Source organism: Epinephelus lanceolatus, mitochondrion (assembly GCF_041903045.1).
Source record: "Epinephelus lanceolatus mitochondrion, complete genome".
In the NCBI taxonomy this organism is placed as follows: domain Eukaryota; kingdom Metazoa; phylum Chordata; class Actinopteri; order Perciformes; family Serranidae; genus Epinephelus; species Epinephelus lanceolatus.
The window spans coordinates 1-16,574 of record NC_011715.1 but is presented as its reverse complement, the minus strand read 5'-3'; the positions used below and the strand labels follow the sequence as shown (position 1 = coordinate 16,574).

At 44.1% G+C, this 16,574-nt stretch overlaps 13 protein-coding genes and 24 non-coding genes across 37 annotated transcripts, besides 1 other annotated feature; 8 read left to right on the top strand and 29 right to left on the bottom strand. All coding sequences in view use genetic code 2, as the record gives it.

Moving 5' to 3' along the window:
* Nucleotides 1–871: a sequence feature (control region).
* On the bottom strand, nt 872–941 carry KEG91_t22. The gene has a single exon. It is a non-coding gene; the product is annotated as a tRNA-Pro (tRNA).
* On the bottom strand, nt 942–1,015 carry KEG91_t21. Its single transcript has one exon. It is a non-coding gene; the product is annotated as a tRNA-Thr (tRNA).
* CYTB (cytochrome b) lies at nt 1,016–2,156 on the bottom strand. The gene has a single exon. A coding segment is annotated over exon 1 (1,141 nt).
* A 7-nt stretch (nt 2,157–2,163) lies between these two features.
* Nucleotides 2,164–2,233, top strand: KEG91_t20. Its single transcript has one exon. It is a non-coding gene; the product is annotated as a tRNA-Glu (tRNA).
* On the top strand, nt 2,234–2,755 carry ND6 (NADH dehydrogenase subunit 6). The gene has a single exon. The coding sequence runs from the start codon at nt 2,234–2,236 to the stop codon at nt 2,753–2,755; it is 522 nt and encodes a 173-aa protein (YP_002364586.1).
* On the bottom strand, nt 2,752–4,590 carry ND5 (NADH dehydrogenase subunit 5). Its single transcript has one exon. It carries the CDS (start codon nt 4,588–4,590, stop codon nt 2,752–2,754), a length of 1,839 nt encoding a protein of 612 aa, YP_002364585.1.
* On the bottom strand, nt 4,591–4,663 carry KEG91_t19. The gene has a single exon. It is a non-coding gene; the product is annotated as a tRNA-Leu (tRNA).
* A 5-nt stretch (nt 4,664–4,668) lies between these two features.
* On the bottom strand, nt 4,669–4,743 carry KEG91_t18. The gene has a single exon. It is a non-coding gene; the product is annotated as a tRNA-Ser (tRNA).
* On the bottom strand, nt 4,744–4,813 carry KEG91_t17. Its single transcript has one exon. It is a non-coding gene; the product is annotated as a tRNA-His (tRNA).
* ND4 (NADH dehydrogenase subunit 4) lies at nt 4,814–6,194 on the bottom strand. Its single transcript has one exon. A coding segment is annotated over exon 1 (1,381 nt).
* ND4L (NADH dehydrogenase subunit 4L) lies at nt 6,188–6,484 on the bottom strand. Its single transcript has one exon. It carries the CDS (start codon nt 6,482–6,484, stop codon nt 6,188–6,190), a length of 297 nt encoding a protein of 98 aa, YP_002364583.1.
* Nucleotides 6,485–6,553, bottom strand: KEG91_t16. The gene has a single exon. It is a non-coding gene; the product is annotated as a tRNA-Arg (tRNA).
* Nucleotides 6,554–6,902, bottom strand: ND3 (NADH dehydrogenase subunit 3). The gene has a single exon. A coding segment is annotated over exon 1 (349 nt).
* KEG91_t15 lies at nt 6,903–6,974 on the bottom strand. Its single transcript has one exon. It is a non-coding gene; the product is annotated as a tRNA-Gly (tRNA).
* COX3 (cytochrome c oxidase subunit III) lies at nt 6,975–7,759 on the bottom strand. The gene has a single exon. A coding segment is annotated over exon 1 (785 nt).
* On the bottom strand, nt 7,759–8,442 carry ATP6 (ATP synthase F0 subunit 6). The gene has a single exon. The coding sequence runs from the start codon at nt 8,440–8,442 to the stop codon at nt 7,759–7,761; it is 684 nt and encodes a 227-aa protein (YP_002364580.1).
* ATP8 (ATP synthase F0 subunit 8) lies at nt 8,433–8,600 on the bottom strand. The gene has a single exon. The coding sequence runs from the start codon at nt 8,598–8,600 to the stop codon at nt 8,433–8,435; it is 168 nt and encodes a 55-aa protein (YP_002364579.1).
* A 1-nt stretch (nt 8,601) lies between these two features.
* On the bottom strand, nt 8,602–8,675 carry KEG91_t14. The gene has a single exon. It is a non-coding gene; the product is annotated as a tRNA-Lys (tRNA).
* COX2 (cytochrome c oxidase subunit II) lies at nt 8,676–9,366 on the bottom strand. Its single transcript has one exon. A coding segment is annotated over exon 1 (691 nt).
* An 8-nt stretch (nt 9,367–9,374) lies between these two features.
* On the bottom strand, nt 9,375–9,448 carry KEG91_t13. The gene has a single exon. It is a non-coding gene; the product is annotated as a tRNA-Asp (tRNA).
* Nucleotides 9,449–9,451: 3 nt separating this feature from the next.
* Nucleotides 9,452–9,522, top strand: KEG91_t12. The gene has a single exon. It is a non-coding gene; the product is annotated as a tRNA-Ser (tRNA).
* Nucleotide 9,523: 1 nt separating this feature from the next.
* On the bottom strand, nt 9,524–11,074 carry COX1 (cytochrome c oxidase subunit I). Its single transcript has one exon. The coding sequence runs from the start codon at nt 11,072–11,074 to the stop codon at nt 9,524–9,526; it is 1,551 nt and encodes a 516-aa protein (YP_002364577.1).
* A 1-nt stretch (nt 11,075) lies between these two features.
* KEG91_t11 lies at nt 11,076–11,146 on the top strand. Its single transcript has one exon. It is a non-coding gene; the product is annotated as a tRNA-Tyr (tRNA).
* On the top strand, nt 11,147–11,214 carry KEG91_t10. The gene has a single exon. It is a non-coding gene; the product is annotated as a tRNA-Cys (tRNA).
* Nucleotides 11,215–11,253: 39 nt separating this feature from the next.
* KEG91_t09 lies at nt 11,254–11,326 on the top strand. Its single transcript has one exon. It is a non-coding gene; the product is annotated as a tRNA-Asn (tRNA).
* KEG91_t08 lies at nt 11,327–11,395 on the top strand. Its single transcript has one exon. It is a non-coding gene; the product is annotated as a tRNA-Ala (tRNA).
* A 1-nt stretch (nt 11,396) lies between these two features.
* On the bottom strand, nt 11,397–11,467 carry KEG91_t07. Its single transcript has one exon. It is a non-coding gene; the product is annotated as a tRNA-Trp (tRNA).
* On the bottom strand, nt 11,468–12,512 carry ND2 (NADH dehydrogenase subunit 2). The gene has a single exon. A coding segment is annotated over exon 1 (1,045 nt).
* KEG91_t06 lies at nt 12,513–12,581 on the bottom strand. The gene has a single exon. It is a non-coding gene; the product is annotated as a tRNA-Met (tRNA).
* On the top strand, nt 12,582–12,652 carry KEG91_t05. The gene has a single exon. It is a non-coding gene; the product is annotated as a tRNA-Gln (tRNA).
* Nucleotides 12,652–12,721, bottom strand: KEG91_t04. Its single transcript has one exon. It is a non-coding gene; the product is annotated as a tRNA-Ile (tRNA).
* Nucleotides 12,722–12,725: 4 nt separating this feature from the next.
* On the bottom strand, nt 12,726–13,700 carry ND1 (NADH dehydrogenase subunit 1). The gene has a single exon. It carries the CDS (start codon nt 13,698–13,700, stop codon nt 12,726–12,728), a length of 975 nt encoding a protein of 324 aa, YP_002364575.1.
* Nucleotides 13,701–13,776, bottom strand: KEG91_t03. The gene has a single exon. It is a non-coding gene; the product is annotated as a tRNA-Leu (tRNA).
* KEG91_r01 lies at nt 13,777–15,481 on the bottom strand. Its single transcript has one exon. It is a non-coding gene; the product is annotated as a l-rRNA (ribosomal RNA).
* A 1-nt stretch (nt 15,482) lies between these two features.
* KEG91_t02 lies at nt 15,483–15,552 on the bottom strand. The gene has a single exon. It is a non-coding gene; the product is annotated as a tRNA-Val (tRNA).
* On the bottom strand, nt 15,553–16,505 carry KEG91_r02. The gene has a single exon. It is a non-coding gene; the product is annotated as a s-rRNA (ribosomal RNA).
* Nucleotides 16,506–16,574, bottom strand: KEG91_t01. Its single transcript has one exon. It is a non-coding gene; the product is annotated as a tRNA-Phe (tRNA).

The following is a 16,574-nucleotide window of genomic DNA, read 5'->3' as shown; positions in this document are numbered from 1 at the left end:
AAATTAAAAAGTTGCATTAATGTAATAAACGCATTTTAAGTTAAAAATTTACCACTTGAGATTTAGTCCTGTTTCCGGGGGGTTTACAGGAGTGTTAGGAATCTCAGGGGTTTGGGGGGTAGGGGGGGTTTAACGAACGAAAAAATTTTTACACCCAGGGTGATCTTATAGGTGGATGTTTCGAGCGGAATAAAGTTATGTTATGTCCTTGAAATCAGTTATGTAATTATTATAGTAATACCTTTTTAACATTACATTAAACTGTTTGTTAATTACATAAAATTATTGTACCACTTCCATGTTTAAATTGAATTCACTCTGAAATGTCAGTGAAAAGGAAAAAAAAAAAGATTAACCCCCTACCCTCTGGAATGAACGCTCGGCTTGTTGGGTAACGAGTTTAATGGTTAACACTATTAACTTATGCAAGGGTCAATGAAAGTGTGAGGAATAATATCAATTTTTGACCCTGAAGTAGGAACCAAATGCCAGGAATAGTTCACTAAGTGAAACCCCCACAGTAATTGTCCATCATTATCAATAACCGTATGCTTTGTTATTGGTGCTGGTTGGTAGGTTCTTACTGCGCATTATAGTTTTCTGTAATATTTGTGTCATGTAAAAGCATATGCCTAGCAAATTTACTAATTGTTTATTATAATTGTTCTAGCTTTATGTATTGTTGTTTATATTATTATTGCTTAAACATAATGGTATTAATCTATAACTGGTTATTCAACATATATGTAATTAATGCATATATGTAATTAATGCATATATGTAATTAATGCATATATGTAATTAATGCATATATGTAATTAATGCATATATGTAATTAATGCATATATGTAATTAATGCATATATGTAATTCAAAGAGTAGTTTAGTTTAGAATTTTAGCTTTGGGAGCTAGAGGTGGGAGTTAGAATCTCCTCTCTTTGAAGTACCAAGGAGGATTTCAACCTCCGACATCCGGTTTACAAGACCGGCGTTCTAGGCTTTTGAACTACAGATACAGTGTCATTTGAGGAATTTATTTTCTGCTCATCCTGCTGCTGGTATTAAAAATAAGAAGAGCGAGAAGTATAGGATAGATGCGATTTGGCCGATGATAATGAAGGGGTGTTCTACAGGTATGCCTCCGATTCAGGTGAGAATGACTACGTCGGCGATTAAGGTTCAATATAGGAATTGGCTGAGAGGGCGGAAGGTTAGGGCTCGTTGTTTAGAGGTGTGGAGGATTGGAAGTAGTATCAGGACTAGGATTGAGGCTAGTAGTGCTAAAACTCCTCCTAATTTATTTGGGATTGATCGGAGGATGGCATAAGCGAATAGGAAATATCACTCAGGCTTGATATGGGGAGGGGTGACGAGGGGGTTAGCGGGGGTGAAGTTGTCCGGATCTCCTAGAAGGTTGGGAGAAAATAGTGCTAGGGATATAAGTGTTAAGAGTAGGGCTGCAAATCCTAGTAGGTCTTTGTAAGAAAAGTATGGGTGGAAGGAAATTTTATCTGCGTTAGAGTTGAGACCAATGGGGTTATTTGAGCCTGTCTCGTGAAGGAAAAGAAGATGGAGTATGGTGGCAGCTGCAATAATGAAAGGGAGTAAAAAATGGAATGCGAAGAAACGGGTAAGGGTAGCGTTGTCTACGGAGAATCCTCCTCAAATTCATTGGACGAGGGTGCTGCCAATATAGGGGACGGCAGAGAGGAGGTTGGTAATGACTGTGGCTCCTCAGAAGGATATTTGTCCTCAGGGAAGGACGTAACCAACGAAAGCTGTTATTATTACTAGGAGGAGGAGAATAACCCCAATATTTCAGGTTTCTTTGTAGAGATAGGAACCGTAGTAAAGTCCTCGGCCAATGTGGGCGTATAAGCAAATGAAAAAGAGGGAGGCTCCGTTGGCATGTATGTTACGGATAAGTCAACCATAGCTTACATCCCGACAGATATGGGTGACAGATGAGAAGGCTGTGGCAATATCTGATGTATAATGTATGGCTAGAAATAGGCCTGTGAGGATTTGAGCAAAGAGGCAGAGTCCGAGTAATGAGCCGAAGTTTCATCAGACTGAAATGTTGGAGGGGGCTGGGAGGTCAACTAGTGCATCATTTGCGATTTTTAGAAGGGGGTGTGTTTTTCGTAGGCTGGCCATTGGTAGGGTTTTTGTAGTTGAAATTACAACGATGGTTTTTCAAGCCATTGGTCCTGGTTAGAGTCCTGGCAGAAATTATGTGCTTTACTATTATTTGTTTTTTAATTTGTTGAATCGTGGGAGCGATTGCGGTTGCTTCTAATCCTTCCCCCTTTTTTGGTGCGTTTGGGTTGGTGGTGGTAGCGGGGGTTGGGTGTGGGATTCTTGTGGAATATGGAAGTTCTTTCTTGGCTTTAATTCTGTTTTTAATTTATCTGGGTGGTATGTTGGTTGTGTTTGCATATTCTGCAGCTTTAGCTGCGGAGCCTTATCCTGAGTCTTGGTTAAATTCAACGGTTGTAGTATATATGTGTTGTTATGCAGTTGCTGTAATGGTGGGGGTTAGTGTGTTTTGGCATGGGTGGGTTGGGGTTTTTTCTGGGTCAGCTGATGAGTGAGGACCTTTTGGTGTATTTCGTGCCGATAATGGGGGAGTAGCGGTGATATATTCGGAAGGGGGGTGGATACTAATTGTTGGGGCGGGTGTTCTTCTTTTGACGTTGTTTGTTGTGTTAGAGTTGACTCGGGGTTTAAGTCGGGGTACTCTTCGTGCCGTTTAAATGAAGAAAATTAGAGTGGTAAATATAAGGGTGATGAAAAAAAAGATAAGGTAGGTCTTTACTAGACCTTGTTGAGAGTTGCTTGTTGTTGTGATGAGGGGGGTGTTAAGTTTAATTGTGGCTTTAGGGCCTGATTTTTCTAATCAGGTTTGATCTACCATTTGGTTGGCGATGGATTGGCCTATTCCGAGGCTTATTATAGGAGGGAGTCGGTGTATGATTATTGGGAAAAAGCCAAGTATATTGGAAAAGCGGAAAGTGGGGAGGTGAGGGGTGGGTTTAAACTGTTTGCTTGTTAAGGATGCGAGTTCTAAGGCAACTAGTAAGCCTAGGATAGTTACGGCTAAGGCGGTTAGTTTGAGTATAGGGGGTATAGATATGATAGGTGTTTTTAGTGGAAGTAGGTTGGAGGTAATTAATAGGCCGGCTACAATGCTTCCTCAGGCTAATCGTTTGATAGGGTTAATGACTGCGGGGTTGTTTTCGTTAATGGGGGAGAGTGCATTAAACCGGGGATGTCCTATTGAGACGAAGAAAACAATGCGTAAACTATAAATGGCTGTGAAGGAGGTGGCTAGGAGAGTTAAGGTAAGGGCTCAGGCGTTTAGGTATGAGGTGTTGAGGGCTTCAATGATAGCATCTTTGGAGAAGAAACCTGCCAGGAAGGGAGTGCCTGTGAGGGCTAGGCTTCCAATGGTAAGGCAAGAAGAGGTAAAGGGGGTGAGACGGTGCATACCACCTATTTTTCGAATGTCTTGTTCGTCGTTGAGGCTGTGAATAATGGAGCCAGAACATAGGAAAAGTATTGCTTTGAAGAAAGCGTGGGTGCAGATGTGAAGGAATGCCAGTTGGGGTTGGTTTAATCCAATTGTTACTATTATTAGGCCTAGTTGGCTTGATGTTGAGAATGCAACAATTTTTTTGATGTCGTTTTGGGTTAAGGCGCACGTAGCTGTGAATAGTGTGGTTAGGGCTCCGAGGCATAGGCAGGTGGTGAGAGCGGTAGGATTGTTTTCTAAGAAGGGGCTTATACGTACTAGGAGGAAGATGCCTGCAACTACCATAGTGCTGGAGTGGAGTAGGGCGGATACTGGTGTAGGTCCTTCTATGGCAGAGGGGAGTCAGGGGTGTAGTCCGAATTGGGCGGATTTTCCTGTAGCAGCTACGATTAGTCCGAGTAGTGGGAAGGTAAGATCGAAGTCTTTAGCAGTGATAAATATTTGTTGTATTTCTCAGGAGTTAAGGTTAGTTGCTATTCATGCTATTGCGAAAATTAGTCCGATGTCTCCTACTCGGTTGTATACAACTGCTTGTAGGGCTGCGGTGTTTGCATCTGCTCGGCCGTATCATCATCCGATGAGCAGGAAGGACATGATTCCTACACCTTCTCAGCCAATAAAGAGTTGGAATAAGTTGTTTGCTGTTACTAGGACGATTATTGCGATAAGGAAGACTAAAAGGTATTTGAAGAATCGGTTTATATATGGGTCGGCGTGCATGTATCAGGATGCAAATTCTAGAATTGATCATGTTACATATAGGGCAATTGGTGTGAAAATGATGGAGTAGTGGTCGAATTTAAAACTGATATTAATATCGAAGGTTGTGGTGTCTATTCAGTTTCATGATGTGATAATTGTTTCTGCCCCTTGGCTAAGGAAGAGGAAGAGGGGAAGAAGGCTAACAAGAAATGCCAGTTTTACTGCAGTTTTTACATGTGTGAGGGCCCAATTTTCTTTTTGAGGGAGAGGACTAAGTGCTGTTAGAACAGGGAAGGTGAGTAGGGAAAAAATGATGATTAGGCTTGAAGTTATTATAATGGAAGGGGTGTGCATAGCTGCCACTTGGAGTTGCACCAAGAGTTTTTGGTTCCTAAGACCAATGGATGGACTATTATCCTTTGGGAGCGGCATTGTTGGGGATAGCCCCGGAGTTCAACCGAGGTGAATGAAGCTTAGCAGGATTCATTTGTCAAGCGAACCTTCCTCGGTGGATAAGGGGATTTCAACCCCTGTTTTTAGAATCACAATCTAATGTTTTTGTTGAAACTATATCTACAACCAGTTCAACCTCAGATTAGTTCGGGTTTAAGGATGATGAGAAGTAGTGGCAAGAGGTGAAGGGTTATAAGTAGATGTTCTCGTGAATGGGAGGGGTTAAGGCCAAGGATATGTGAGGGGAGGGGCCCTCGTTGAGTTATCAGGAACATGTAGAGGGAGTAGCTTGCGGTGATGAGGGTACCTCCTCCAGTTAGTACAATCGTTCACCAAGATCAGTTAAATAGGGAGGTAATGATTATTAGCTCGCCTATGAGGTTAGGGAAGGGGGGTAGTGCAAGGTTAGCAAGGCTGGCAATGAATCATCAGGTTGTTATTAGGGGGAGAATGATTTGTAAGCCGCGTGCTAGCAGTATGGTTCGGCTGTGTGTTCGTTCATAATTTGTATTAGCTAGACAGAATAAGGCGGAAGAAGTTAATCCGTGGGCAATTATAAGGATTAGGGCTCCTGTGAATCCTCAGGGTGTTTGGATCAGGATCCCTCCTACTACTAAACCTATGTGGCTTACTGAGGAGTAAGCAATTAGGGATTTTAGGTCAGTTTGACGGAGACAGATTGAGCTTGTTATGATCACCCCTCATAATGCAAAGATGAGGAAGGGGTAGCTTAGGTTTTTGGTAAGGGGGTCTAGTATAACAATTATTCGTATTATTCCATAACCTCCTAGTTTTAAGAGGACTGCAGCAAGTACTATTGATCCTGCAATGGGGGCTTCAACGTGTGCTTTAGGGAGTCATAGGTGGACGCCGTATAGTGGTATTTTAACAAGGAATGCCAGTAGGCAGGCTGTTCATCATAGTTTGTCGGCATAGGATGAGAGATGCAGGGGGCTGGAGAATGGTAGGGTAAATAGGGAGAGTGTTCCAGTGTAGTTTTGGAGAAGCAGGAGAGCGACGAGTAGGGGGAGGGAGCCTGCTAAGGTGTAAAATAGGAAGTAAACTCCTGCGTTAAGGCGTTCTGTTTGGTTACCTCATCGGGTAATAAGGATTAAGGTTGGGATGAGAGTTGCTTCAAATATAATATAAAACATGATTATTTCGGTTGCTCCGAAGGCTAAAATGAGGAAGATTTGGAGGGATGTTAGTAGTGAAATGTATATGCGCTGGCGGTTGATTGGTTCTGTTGCTGTGTGGTTTTGGCTTGCTAAGATTATTAGGGGGAGGAGTCAGCATGTGAGGACTAGTAAGGGTGTGGATAAGGGGTCTGTAGCTATGAATAGGCTTAGGGTGGTTCAGCCTGTTTCTATTGCATGTTTTAGCCATGAAAGGCTGATTAGTGCAATTAGTATACTATGGGCGAGGGTTGTAGGTCAGAGTCATTTGGCTGGAGTTAATCAGGCAGTTGGAATGAGTATTAGGGTAGGGATGAGGATTTTTAGCATTGTAGTAGGTTGAGGTTTTGGAGGTTGTCGGTTCCGTGGGTGCGGGCTGTTGCTACTAGTAGAGCGAGTCCTGCGCTTGCTTCACAGGCTGAGAAAGCCAGTAGTAATATAGGGGCTGCGCAAAGGCTTGTGGAGTTTAATTGAACAGTTCAGAGGGAGAGGGCAATGAATAGGGAGAGTATTATTCCTTCTAAACATAGGAGGGCAGAGAGAAGGTGGGTTCGGTGAAATGTTAGGCCTGACAGGCCTAAGATAAAAGCGGATGAAAAAGCGAAGTGCACGGGGGTCATTAGGTGATTATGGGGTTTAACCATAAGTGTTTGAGCCGAAATCAAATGTTTTTATTAAACTAATCACTTATTCGGCTCAGTCTAGTCCTCCTTGAAGTCATTCGTAAATAAGGCCTAGGGTGAGGAGAATGAGGACGATGGAGGCTCATAAGAAGGTGAGTGTAGGGGATGTTAGTTGATCTCCTCAGGGGAGTGGTAGTAAGAGGGCAATTTCTAAATCAAATAGGAGGAATAAGATAGCAACGAGGAAGAATCGCAGGGAAAATGGAAGGCGGGCTGTTCCTAAGGGATCAAAACCGCACTCGTAGGGAGATAGTTTTTCATGGTCTGGGTGTATTGAGGGAAGTCAGAAGGATAGGACAGCTAAGGCAACGGACAGGGTAAGAGCAATAGTGATAACAGTTGAAAGTAAATTCATTATCTTTCCTTGGATTTTAACCAAGACCGGGTGATTGGAAGTCACTTATACTTATTTTAATATTAGAAAGATTAGGAACCTCATCAGTAGATGGAAATATATAAGAAAAGTCAGACAACGTCTACAAAGTGTCAGTATCAAGCGGCTGCTTCGAACCCGAAGTGGTGTTCAGATGTAAAGTGGTATTGGATTTGTCGGAGTAGACAGATAGCTAGAAAAGTGGAGCCAATAATAACGTGTAGGCCGTGGAAACCGGTAGCTACGAAAAAGGTTGAGCCATAGACACCATCTGCAATTGTGAAAGGGGCTTCGTAGTATTCTATGGCTTGAAGGAATGTAAAGTAGAAGCCTAGGAGAATGGTTAGTGTAAGTGATTGAATAGCCTGTTTTCGTTCCCGTTCTATAATGCTATGATGTGCTCAGGTTACGGTCACCCCTGAGGCGAGAAGAACAGCTGTATTGAGGAGAGGAACTTCAAAGGGGTCTAAGGTAGAAATGCCTGTCGGGGGTCAGCAACCTCCTAATTCGGGAGTAGGGGCGAGGCTTGAGTGGTAAAAAGCTCAGAAGAAGCCTAGGAAGAAGAAGACTTCTGATGTAATGAAAAGAATTATCCCATATCGAAGCCCTTTTTGTACAGGAGGTGTGTGGTGGCCTTGAAATGTGCCTTCTCGAATAATATCTCGTCATCATTGGTATATTGTTAAAAGGAGTAGAATAGTGCCCAAGACAATAAGGGTTGTGGAGTGGAAGTGGAATCAAATTGCAAGTCCTGATGTTATTAGCAGGGCGGCGATTGCCCCTGTTAGGGGCCAGGGGCTTGGGTCAACTATGTGATATGCATGTGCTTGATGTGCCATTAAATATTTTCTTGTAAGTAGAGTGTTAGTAGCAATACGAATACATAGGCTTGGATTATTGCCACGGCAATTTCTAGTAATGTTAAAAGAACTAGGACTGTTGCTGTAAGAATGGCTACAGTTGGTATGAGTGGAAGAAGTACAAATGCGGCTGTGGAGATTAGTTGAATGAGTAAGTGACCAGCTGTTAGGTTGGCGGTTAGCCGTACGCCTAAGGCTAAGGGGCGGATGAATAGGCTGATTGTTTCGATAATAATAAGTATAGGGATTAGGAGGTTAGGGGTGCCTTCTGGTAGGAGGTGTCCTAGTGCGTGGTCTGGTTGGTTTCGTATTCCAATAATAACAGTGGCTAATCAAAGGGGGACTGCAAATCCTAAGTTAAGGGATAGTTGGGCAGTAGGGGTAAAAGTGTAGGGTAGAAGTCCGAGCAAGTTAAGCGAGATTAAGAAGAGTATTAGGGAGGCTAGAAGGGTAGCTCACTTGTGGCCGCCTACATTTAGGGGCAGTAGAAGTTGGTGCGTAAAGCGGTTAATGAACGCGCTTTGTAGTGTGAGTAGTCGGTTGTTAAGCCACCGGGTTGTGATAGTGGGGTATAAAATAGAAGGAAAGATCAGTGCTAGTGCGATTAAAGGGATGCCCAAATATGTTGTGCTTATAAACTGGTCAAAGAAACTTACACTCAGGGTCAATCTCAAGAGGTTTTCTCTAGTTTTTGGAGTTTAAGGGGGGTAGGTTTATAGGGGTAAGTGTGAGCCGTTACTTTTTTAGGGAAGAAAGTTAGGAAAATTACTCAGGCAAGGAGTAGTGTACTGAATCAGGGTAGTGGGAGGAGTTGGGGCATGTCGCTGAGGGTGGTCGGTAGTCACCAATCTCTAGCTTAAAAGGCTAGTGCTACTCCTTGTTTAGCTTCTTAGCGAGGCATCTTGAAGTATAAATGAGGATCAGTTTTCAAAGTGTTCTAAGGGGACAACTTCCACTACGATTGGTATAAAACTATGGTTTGCACCGCAGATTTCAGAGCATTGTCCGTAAAATACCCCTGGTCGAGATGTAATGAAGGCTGTTTGGTTTAGGCGACCTGGGACGGCGTCTATTTTAACACCTAGGGCTGGGACTGCTCATGAGTGAAGTACATCTTCGGCAGAGACTAGTACTCGGATTGGGGAGTTTAGGGGAATAACCATTCGATGGTCGGCTTCTAGTAGACGGAATTGGCCTGGGGTTAGGTCTTGTGTGGGAATTATGTATGAGTCAAATCCAAGGTCTTCATAGTCAGTGTATTCGTAGCTTCAGTATCATTGGTGGCCCATAGCTTTAATTGTAATGTGGGGGTCATTAATTTCATCTATTAGGTAGAGAATGCGAAGGGAGGGGAGTGCGATTAGAATAAGGACTACTGCTGGGAGGATTGTTCAGATAATTTCAATTTCTTGGGAGTCTAAAACATATTTATTGGTTAGTTTAGTGGAAATTATGGCGACAATAATATAAAGGACTAATGTGCTAATAAGAAAGACGATTATTAAGGCGTGATCGTGGAAGTGTAGAAGTTCTTCTATTACTGGTGAAGCTGCATCTTGTAAACCTAGTTGTGTGGGATGTGCCATTGATAGTTTAAGACACGTGGGGGTTCGAACCCACGAATACGCCTTGACAAGGCGGGGTAATACTCAGCTTTACTAGTGTCTTATAAAGAAAGTGACAGAACGGTTATGTGGTTGGCTTGAAACCAACATACGGGGGTTCAACTCCTCCCTTTCTCGTTTAGGATGGTTGAATTTGAACAAATGCGGGTTCCTCAAATGTGTGGTATGGGGGAGGGCAGCCGTGGAGTCATTCTACGTTGGTTGAGGTCAGTTCTACTGCAAGGACTTCACGTTTAGAAGCGAATGCTTCTCAGATAATGAAGAGGAATATAATAACAGCTACGAGTGAGATCATAGAGCCAATAGAGGAGACGGTATTTCATAGGGTATAGGCGTCTGGGTAGTCTGAATATCGACGAGGTATTCCGGCTAGCCCTAAGAAGTGTTGAGGGAAGAAGGTAAGGTTAACACCAACAAACATGATGCCAAAGTGGATTTTTGTTCAAGTGCTATGAAGGGTGTAGCCTGAGAATAGTGGGAATCAGTGTACGAAGGCAGCTACGATGGCGAACACGGCTCCTATGGAGAGCACATAATGGAAGTGGGCAACTACATAGTATGTGTCGTGTAGGACAATATCGAGTGAAGAGTTGGCTAGGACAATTCCTGTTAAACCTCCTACTGTGAAAAGGAAGATAAAGCCAAGTGCCCATAGAAGGGGGGTCTCTCATTTAATGGTTCCTCCATGAAGTGTGGCTAGTCAGCTAAAGACTTTAACGCCAGTGGGGATTGCAATAATTATAGTGGCTGATGTAAAATAAGCGCGTGTATCTACATCTATACCAACTGTAAACATGTGGTGTGCTCACACAATAAATCCTAAGAGGCCGATTGCTATTATGGCCCAAACCATTCCTATATAACCAAATGGTTCTTTTTTTCCAGAGTAGTACGCAACGATGTGGGAGATCATTCCGAAGCCAGGGAGAATTAGAATGTAGACCTCTGGGTGGCCGAAGAATCAGAACAAGTGCTGGTAAAGAATTGGATCTCCTCCTCCGGCTGGATCAAAGAAGGTAGTGTTAAGGTTACGATCAGTAAGCAACATAGTGATGCCGGCGGCAAGGACAGGGAGGGAGAGGAGTAGTAGTACTGCTGTGATTAGTACAGCCCATACGAACAAAGGTGTTTGGTATTGAGAGATGGCAGGGGGTTTTATGTTAATGATGGTTGTAATAAAGTTAATTGCACCTAGGATTGATGAAATCCCTGCCAAGTGTAGTGAGAAGATAGTTAAGTCTACAGATGCACCTGCATGGGCTAGATTTCCGGCTAGGGGTGGGTAGACCGTTCAGCCAGTGCCAGCACCAGCTTCTACTCCAGAGGAGGCAAGAAGAAGCAGGAAAGAAGGGGGGAGAAGTCAGAAACTCATGTTATTCATCCGAGGGAACGCTATGTCAGGGGCACCAATTATAAGTGGGATGAGTCAATTTCCAAAGCCACCGATTATGATTGGTATTACTATAAAAAAGATTATTACAAAAGCATGTGCTGTAACAATTACATTATAAATCTGGTCATCACCTAGCAGAGCCCCTGGCTGGCTTAGTTCAGCCCGAATTAGCAAACTAAGGGCTGTTCCTACTATCCCAGCCCAGGCACCAAATACAAGATAAAGGGCACCAATGTCTTTATGATTAGTCGAGAAAAATCAACGTGTAATGGCCACAGGTAGGATGGCTGAATGTTTAAGCGGTGGATTGTAGCCCCATGGACAGAGGTTTAATTCCTCTTCTTACCAAGCCCTGAGGTGTTTTTACATATTAGATTGCAAATCTAAAGAAGCAAGCTAGACGTTTGCCGGGGCTTTCCCCCGCCTATTAGTTGTTTAATTAGGCGGGGGAAAGTTAGATGGATGCTCGTTGGTTTGGGCGCTTAGCTGTTAACTAAGAGTTTGTAGGATCGAAGCCTACCCATCTAGAAGGCTTTAGCTTAATTAAAGTGTCTGTTTTGCATATAGAAGATGTGGGTTAGTGTCCTGCAAGTCTTATCAGGGGCTGGGAGATTTTCACTCTCGCTTAGGGCTTTGAAGGCTCTTGGTCTGATATTAACCTAAGTCCCTATGGGGTAAATAGTATTGTAATAGCAGGGGTAAGTGGGAGTAGAGAAATTGTTGCTATGGTTAGGGTGGCAAGTAGGAGTGTTAGTTGTAGGGATGAGAGGCGTCATGGGGTTGTGCCTGTGATGTTGTTGGGAGATATGGTAAGTGTTATGGCGTATGTTAGTCGTAAGTAGAAGTACAGGCTTAGTAGGGCGGTTAGTGCAGCTAGTGTGGCGATAGGTGCTAGTTCTTGTTTGGTAAGTTCTTGGAGGATAAGTCATTTTGGTATAAAGCCTGTAAGTGGTGGAAGGCCCCCTAGTGATAGTAAGATGAGGGGGGTGAGGGTTGTCCGTGCGGGGGCTTTTGCTCAGGAGGTGGCGAGTATGTTAATGTTTGTTGATTTGTTTAGTTTAAATACAAGGAATGTTGAGGATGTTATGATTAAGTACATAACCAGGGTTAGGAGGGCCAGTGAGGGGGAGAATTGGAGGATTAAAATTATTCAACCTAAGTGGGCTGTGGAGGAGTATGCTAGAATTTTTCGGAGTTGTGTTTGGTTTAGCCCTCCTCAACCACCAACGAGGGTTGAGGTAATGCCGAGTATCACTAAGATTAGGGGGTTGGTGGGTTGAATTTGAAGGAGTAGGGCGAATGGTGCTAGTTTCTGTCAGGTTGATAGAATAAGTCCTGTAGTTAAGTCTAGTCCTTGGAGTACTTCAGGTAATCATGTATGTAGAGGGGCGAGACCAATTTTTAGGGAGAGAGCAAGGATGGCTAGTGTGATTGAGAAGGGGTGAGATATTTGTAGGATGTCTCATTGGCCTGTTAGTCATGCATTGGTGGTGCTGGCGAATAGTAGGGTGGCTGCCCCCGTTGCTTGGGTAAGAAAATATTTAATGGTGGCTTCAACTGCTCGAGGGTGGTGTTGTTGGGCTATAAGGGGGAGAATGGCTAGGGTATTAATTTCTAAGCCTATTCAGGCGAATAGTCAGTGGGAGCTTGTGAGTGTGATGGTGGTTCCTAGTCCAAGGCTGAGTAGTAGGATAGCTAAGATGTATGGATTCATTAGTAAAGGCAGGGTTTTAACCTACATGTTTGGGGTATGGGCCCAAGAGCTTGATTAGCTGACCTTACTTAGGAAGTGGTGTAATGGAAGCACTAAGAGTTTTGATCTCTTCAGTTAGGGTTCGAATCCCTTCTTTCTAAGGAGCTGGAGGGGGTTTAACCCCCATGATTCACTCTATCAAAGTGGTCCTTTACTTCAGGCACAGTTCCGGGGTTAAATTTGAGGGGGGAGGCCTGCCAGTGCAATGGGGAGTGCTAGAAGTCAAATGACCAGAGCTAGTGTGAGGGGGAGAAAGTTTTTTCAGATTAAATGTATTAATTGGTCATATCGAAAGCGGGGGTGGGAGGCTCGGACTCAGAGGAAAAGTAGGGAGAGTAGTGCTGCTTTTGTTATTAGATTTATAGTTGTTATTTCTGGGATGGTGGGGATGTGGGAGGCTCCTAGGAAAAGAGTGGCGGAGAGGGTATTTATAAGAAGGATGTTTGCGTACTCTGCTAGGAAGAATAGGGCGAAAGGACCCCCTGCGTATTCTACATTAAAACCCGATACTAGTTCTGATTCACCTTCAGTTAAGTCGAAGGGTGCTCGGTTAGTCTCGGCTAATGTAGAGATATATCATATTGCGGCTAGGGGTCATGCTGGTAGTAAAAGTCAGACGGTTTCTTGGGCTGTGTTAAAGGTTTGTAGGGTGAAGCCCCCTGTGAAAATAATTGCGTTTAAAAGAATTAGGCCTAGGCTGACTTCATAGGAGATAGTTTGTGCTACGGCTCGCAGTGCTCCAATGAGAGCATATTTTGAATTTGAGGCTCAGCCTGAGCCTAGGATTGAGTATACTGCTAAGCTAGATAGTGCAAGAATGAAGAGAATCCCTAGATTTAGGTCTAGAATGGGGTATGGTATGGGGAGGGGGGCTCATAGGGTGAGGGCAAGGGTGAGGGCTAATATTGGGGCGAGGAGAAATAGGATAGGGGAGGCAGTTGAGGGGCGGATGGGTTCTTTAGTAAATAGTTTTACTCCGTCGGCGATTGGTTGTAGAAGGCCATAGGGTCCAACGATGTTAGGTCCTTTTCGAAATTGCATGTATCCGAGGACTTTTCGTTCTACTAATGTAAGAAAGGCAACAGCTAGGAGGACAGGGATGATGTAGGTTAAGGGGTTAATAATGTGAGTGAAAAGTGTTGAGATCATAGTTGAAGAGAGGATTTGAACCCCTGTACAAAGGGCTTAGGCCTTTTGCAGTGTGACCGGGCTCTGCCACATCAACATGTCTTTTTCTCAGACGGGGGGATGACACTCCCTTGCTTGATTGAGCTGCTTTCATCAGGTGGGAGTGAGGCGTATCTTAGACATGGGCCCCTTCTTTTCGGTCCTTTCGTACTAGAAAAGATTGTGACATAGATAGAAACCGACCTGGATTACTCCTGTCTGAACTCAGATCACGTAGGACTTTAATCGTTGAACAAACGAACCCTTAATAGCGGCTGCACCATTAGGATGTCCTGATCCAACATCGAGGTCGTAAACCCCCTCGTCGATATGGACTCTAAGAGGAGATTGCGCTGTTATCCCTGGGGTAACTTGGTTCATTGATCGGCATTGCCGGATCTTACTGGTCAGAAGTTCTGTTAGTTAGAGTTGTCACTCTTGGTTGTGAATGTAGTACATTCAGTCCTTGCGGGGGTTTTATATTTCTCCGCGGTCGCCCCAACCAAAGACATTAGGGCAGGAGTCAGTTTATTTGTGTCCTATGTTCAGGGTGTTGATGCTGTTCTGCTTTAGTGTCTGAAGCTCCACAGGGTCCTCTCGTCTTATGTGTTTATCCCCGCTTCTGCACGGGGAGATCAATTTCATTGACTTGAAAAAGGAGACAGTTAAGCCCTCGTTATGCCATTCATACAGGTCCCTATTTAAAAGACAAGTGATTGCGCTACCTTCGCACGGTCAAAATACCGCGGCCGTTAAACATATAGTCACAGGGCAGGCGGGACCTCTTATACTTTTGGTTTAGCAAGAGGCGATGTTTTTGGTAAACAGGCGAGGCTGGGTGTGTTTGCCGAGTTCCTTCTCTTTCTTTTAGTCTTTCCCTGGAAGCATACCTGTGTAGGGGTAACGGTTGTCTGTTTGGGTGTTTTTCTGGTTGTTTTGTCTGTAGTTCAGTTCCCTCTGTTGTTTGGGTCCGTTAAGGTTCGGTGGGTTGTCCGTTTCCGATTTACACATATGCAGGGAGAGGGCCGTTAGGTCCTCTTATATACTGATTTTAGCAGGATCGCTCCCATGTTTGCATGGGATGGCCCAGTAGGGTAAGGGGAGTAAGAAGTAGTGGTCGAAACTTAGGGCTTGTAAGTGATGTGTGTTTGAGCTTTAACGCTTTTTGATGGGGTGGCTGCTTTCAAGCCCACCCTAACTTATGGCCTTAGTTAATTATGATCTTAATCCTCCTATAAAAGTTGTATCTTGTTTCTAAGGGGCTGTACCCCCTTAGACTAACTCTCTTGGTTTCTTAAAGTATCTGTTGAGACAGAAGGGGTTGGAGAAGGAAGAAGCCAGGAGGCTGAACTTTTATCCAGTTGTTGGGCAACCAGCTATTACTAAGTTCGGTAGGTCTTTCACCTCTACTCGAAGGTCTTCCCACTCTTTTGCTACAGAGACGGGTTGGCCCTATTGATTAGGTTGCCTTGGAGTAGCTCACGAAGTTTCGGGTTGTCAAACTAAAGTGCTCTTTGCTTGGGTTACACTGGCTAAATCATGATGCAAAAGGTACGAGTTTATATCTCTGCTTTTCTAGGCTTCACTTGTTTATTTCATTTAGTTTTTCAGCATTCCCTTGCGGTACTTTCTCTATCGCTCCGTTGTTCCTTTTCTGTCGCCCATACTAAGGGGGAAAAATGGTTTGTTTATGTGGACGTTAGTGTCTTTGGGTTTAGTAACTATGTCTTGTTGTTTTTGATTGGTTGGGCTAGCGAGTCGGTATCAGGACAATTCGAATTGAACGAATATTTCCTCCGTGTAAAGGAGGTGTTCTGCTTTAAACTATGTCTTGGTTTTGCCAAGTACACCTTCCGGTACACTTACCATGTTACGACTTGCCTCCCCTTTGCTAATGAAAGGTTTTAAGTTAGGTTGTAAGAGTATGCTTGGGGAGAGTGACGGGCGGTGTGTGCGCGCTTCAGGGCCGGTTTCAGTAGAACGCTCTATTTTCTGCTTACTGCTAAATCCTCCTTCTAGATACACGTTTCAGTGATATTATTCGTAATTCCCTGTCACAGGGAATGTAGCCCATTTCTTCCCTTTCCATACGCTACACCTCGACCTGACGTTTTGGGTTGTACCAATTGTGCTTACTAATGGACCTTCATAGGGTAAGCTGACGACGGCGGTATATAGGCGGGGAGAACAAGGAAAGGTGAGGTTGAACGGGGGTTATCGGTTTTAGAACAGGCTCCTCTAGGTGGGTCTAAAGCACCGCCAAGTCCTTTGGGTTTTAAGCTGCTGCTCGTAGTTCCCGGGCGGATAGTGGTTGTATAAAACTATCAATGTTTAGGGCAAAGCATAGTGGGGTATCTAATCCCAGTTTGTGCCTTGGCTTTCGTGGGTTCAGGTAAGGTAAAGCCACCTTCGTGGATGTGCTTCTTACTTTCGGAAACGTATAACAGTCTAGTAAGCGTTCGGCTTTAGTGTTTATTATTCCTTAACCACGCTTTACGCCGGAGCTTGTCAACTTGGGCCTCTCGTATAACCGCGGTAGCTGGCACGAGTTTTACCGGCCCTTTTAACCATAACTAAGTCAAGTTTACACTCATTGGCTTAATGTCTGTCACTGCTGGGTTCCCTTGGGGGTGTGGCTAAGCAAGGTGTTGTGGGCTATAAAAGTATGTGCCTGATACCAGCTCCTTGTTCCCGGGCGGGGAACTGTAGGGCATTCTCACAGGGGTGCGGATACTTGCATGTGTAAATTTGGTTAAAGCTGACAGGAAAGTCAGGACCAAGCCTTTGTGTTTTCGAGGCATTTCTAGGGCCTATCTTAACATCTTCAGTGTTATGCTTTGTTTAAGCTACGATAAC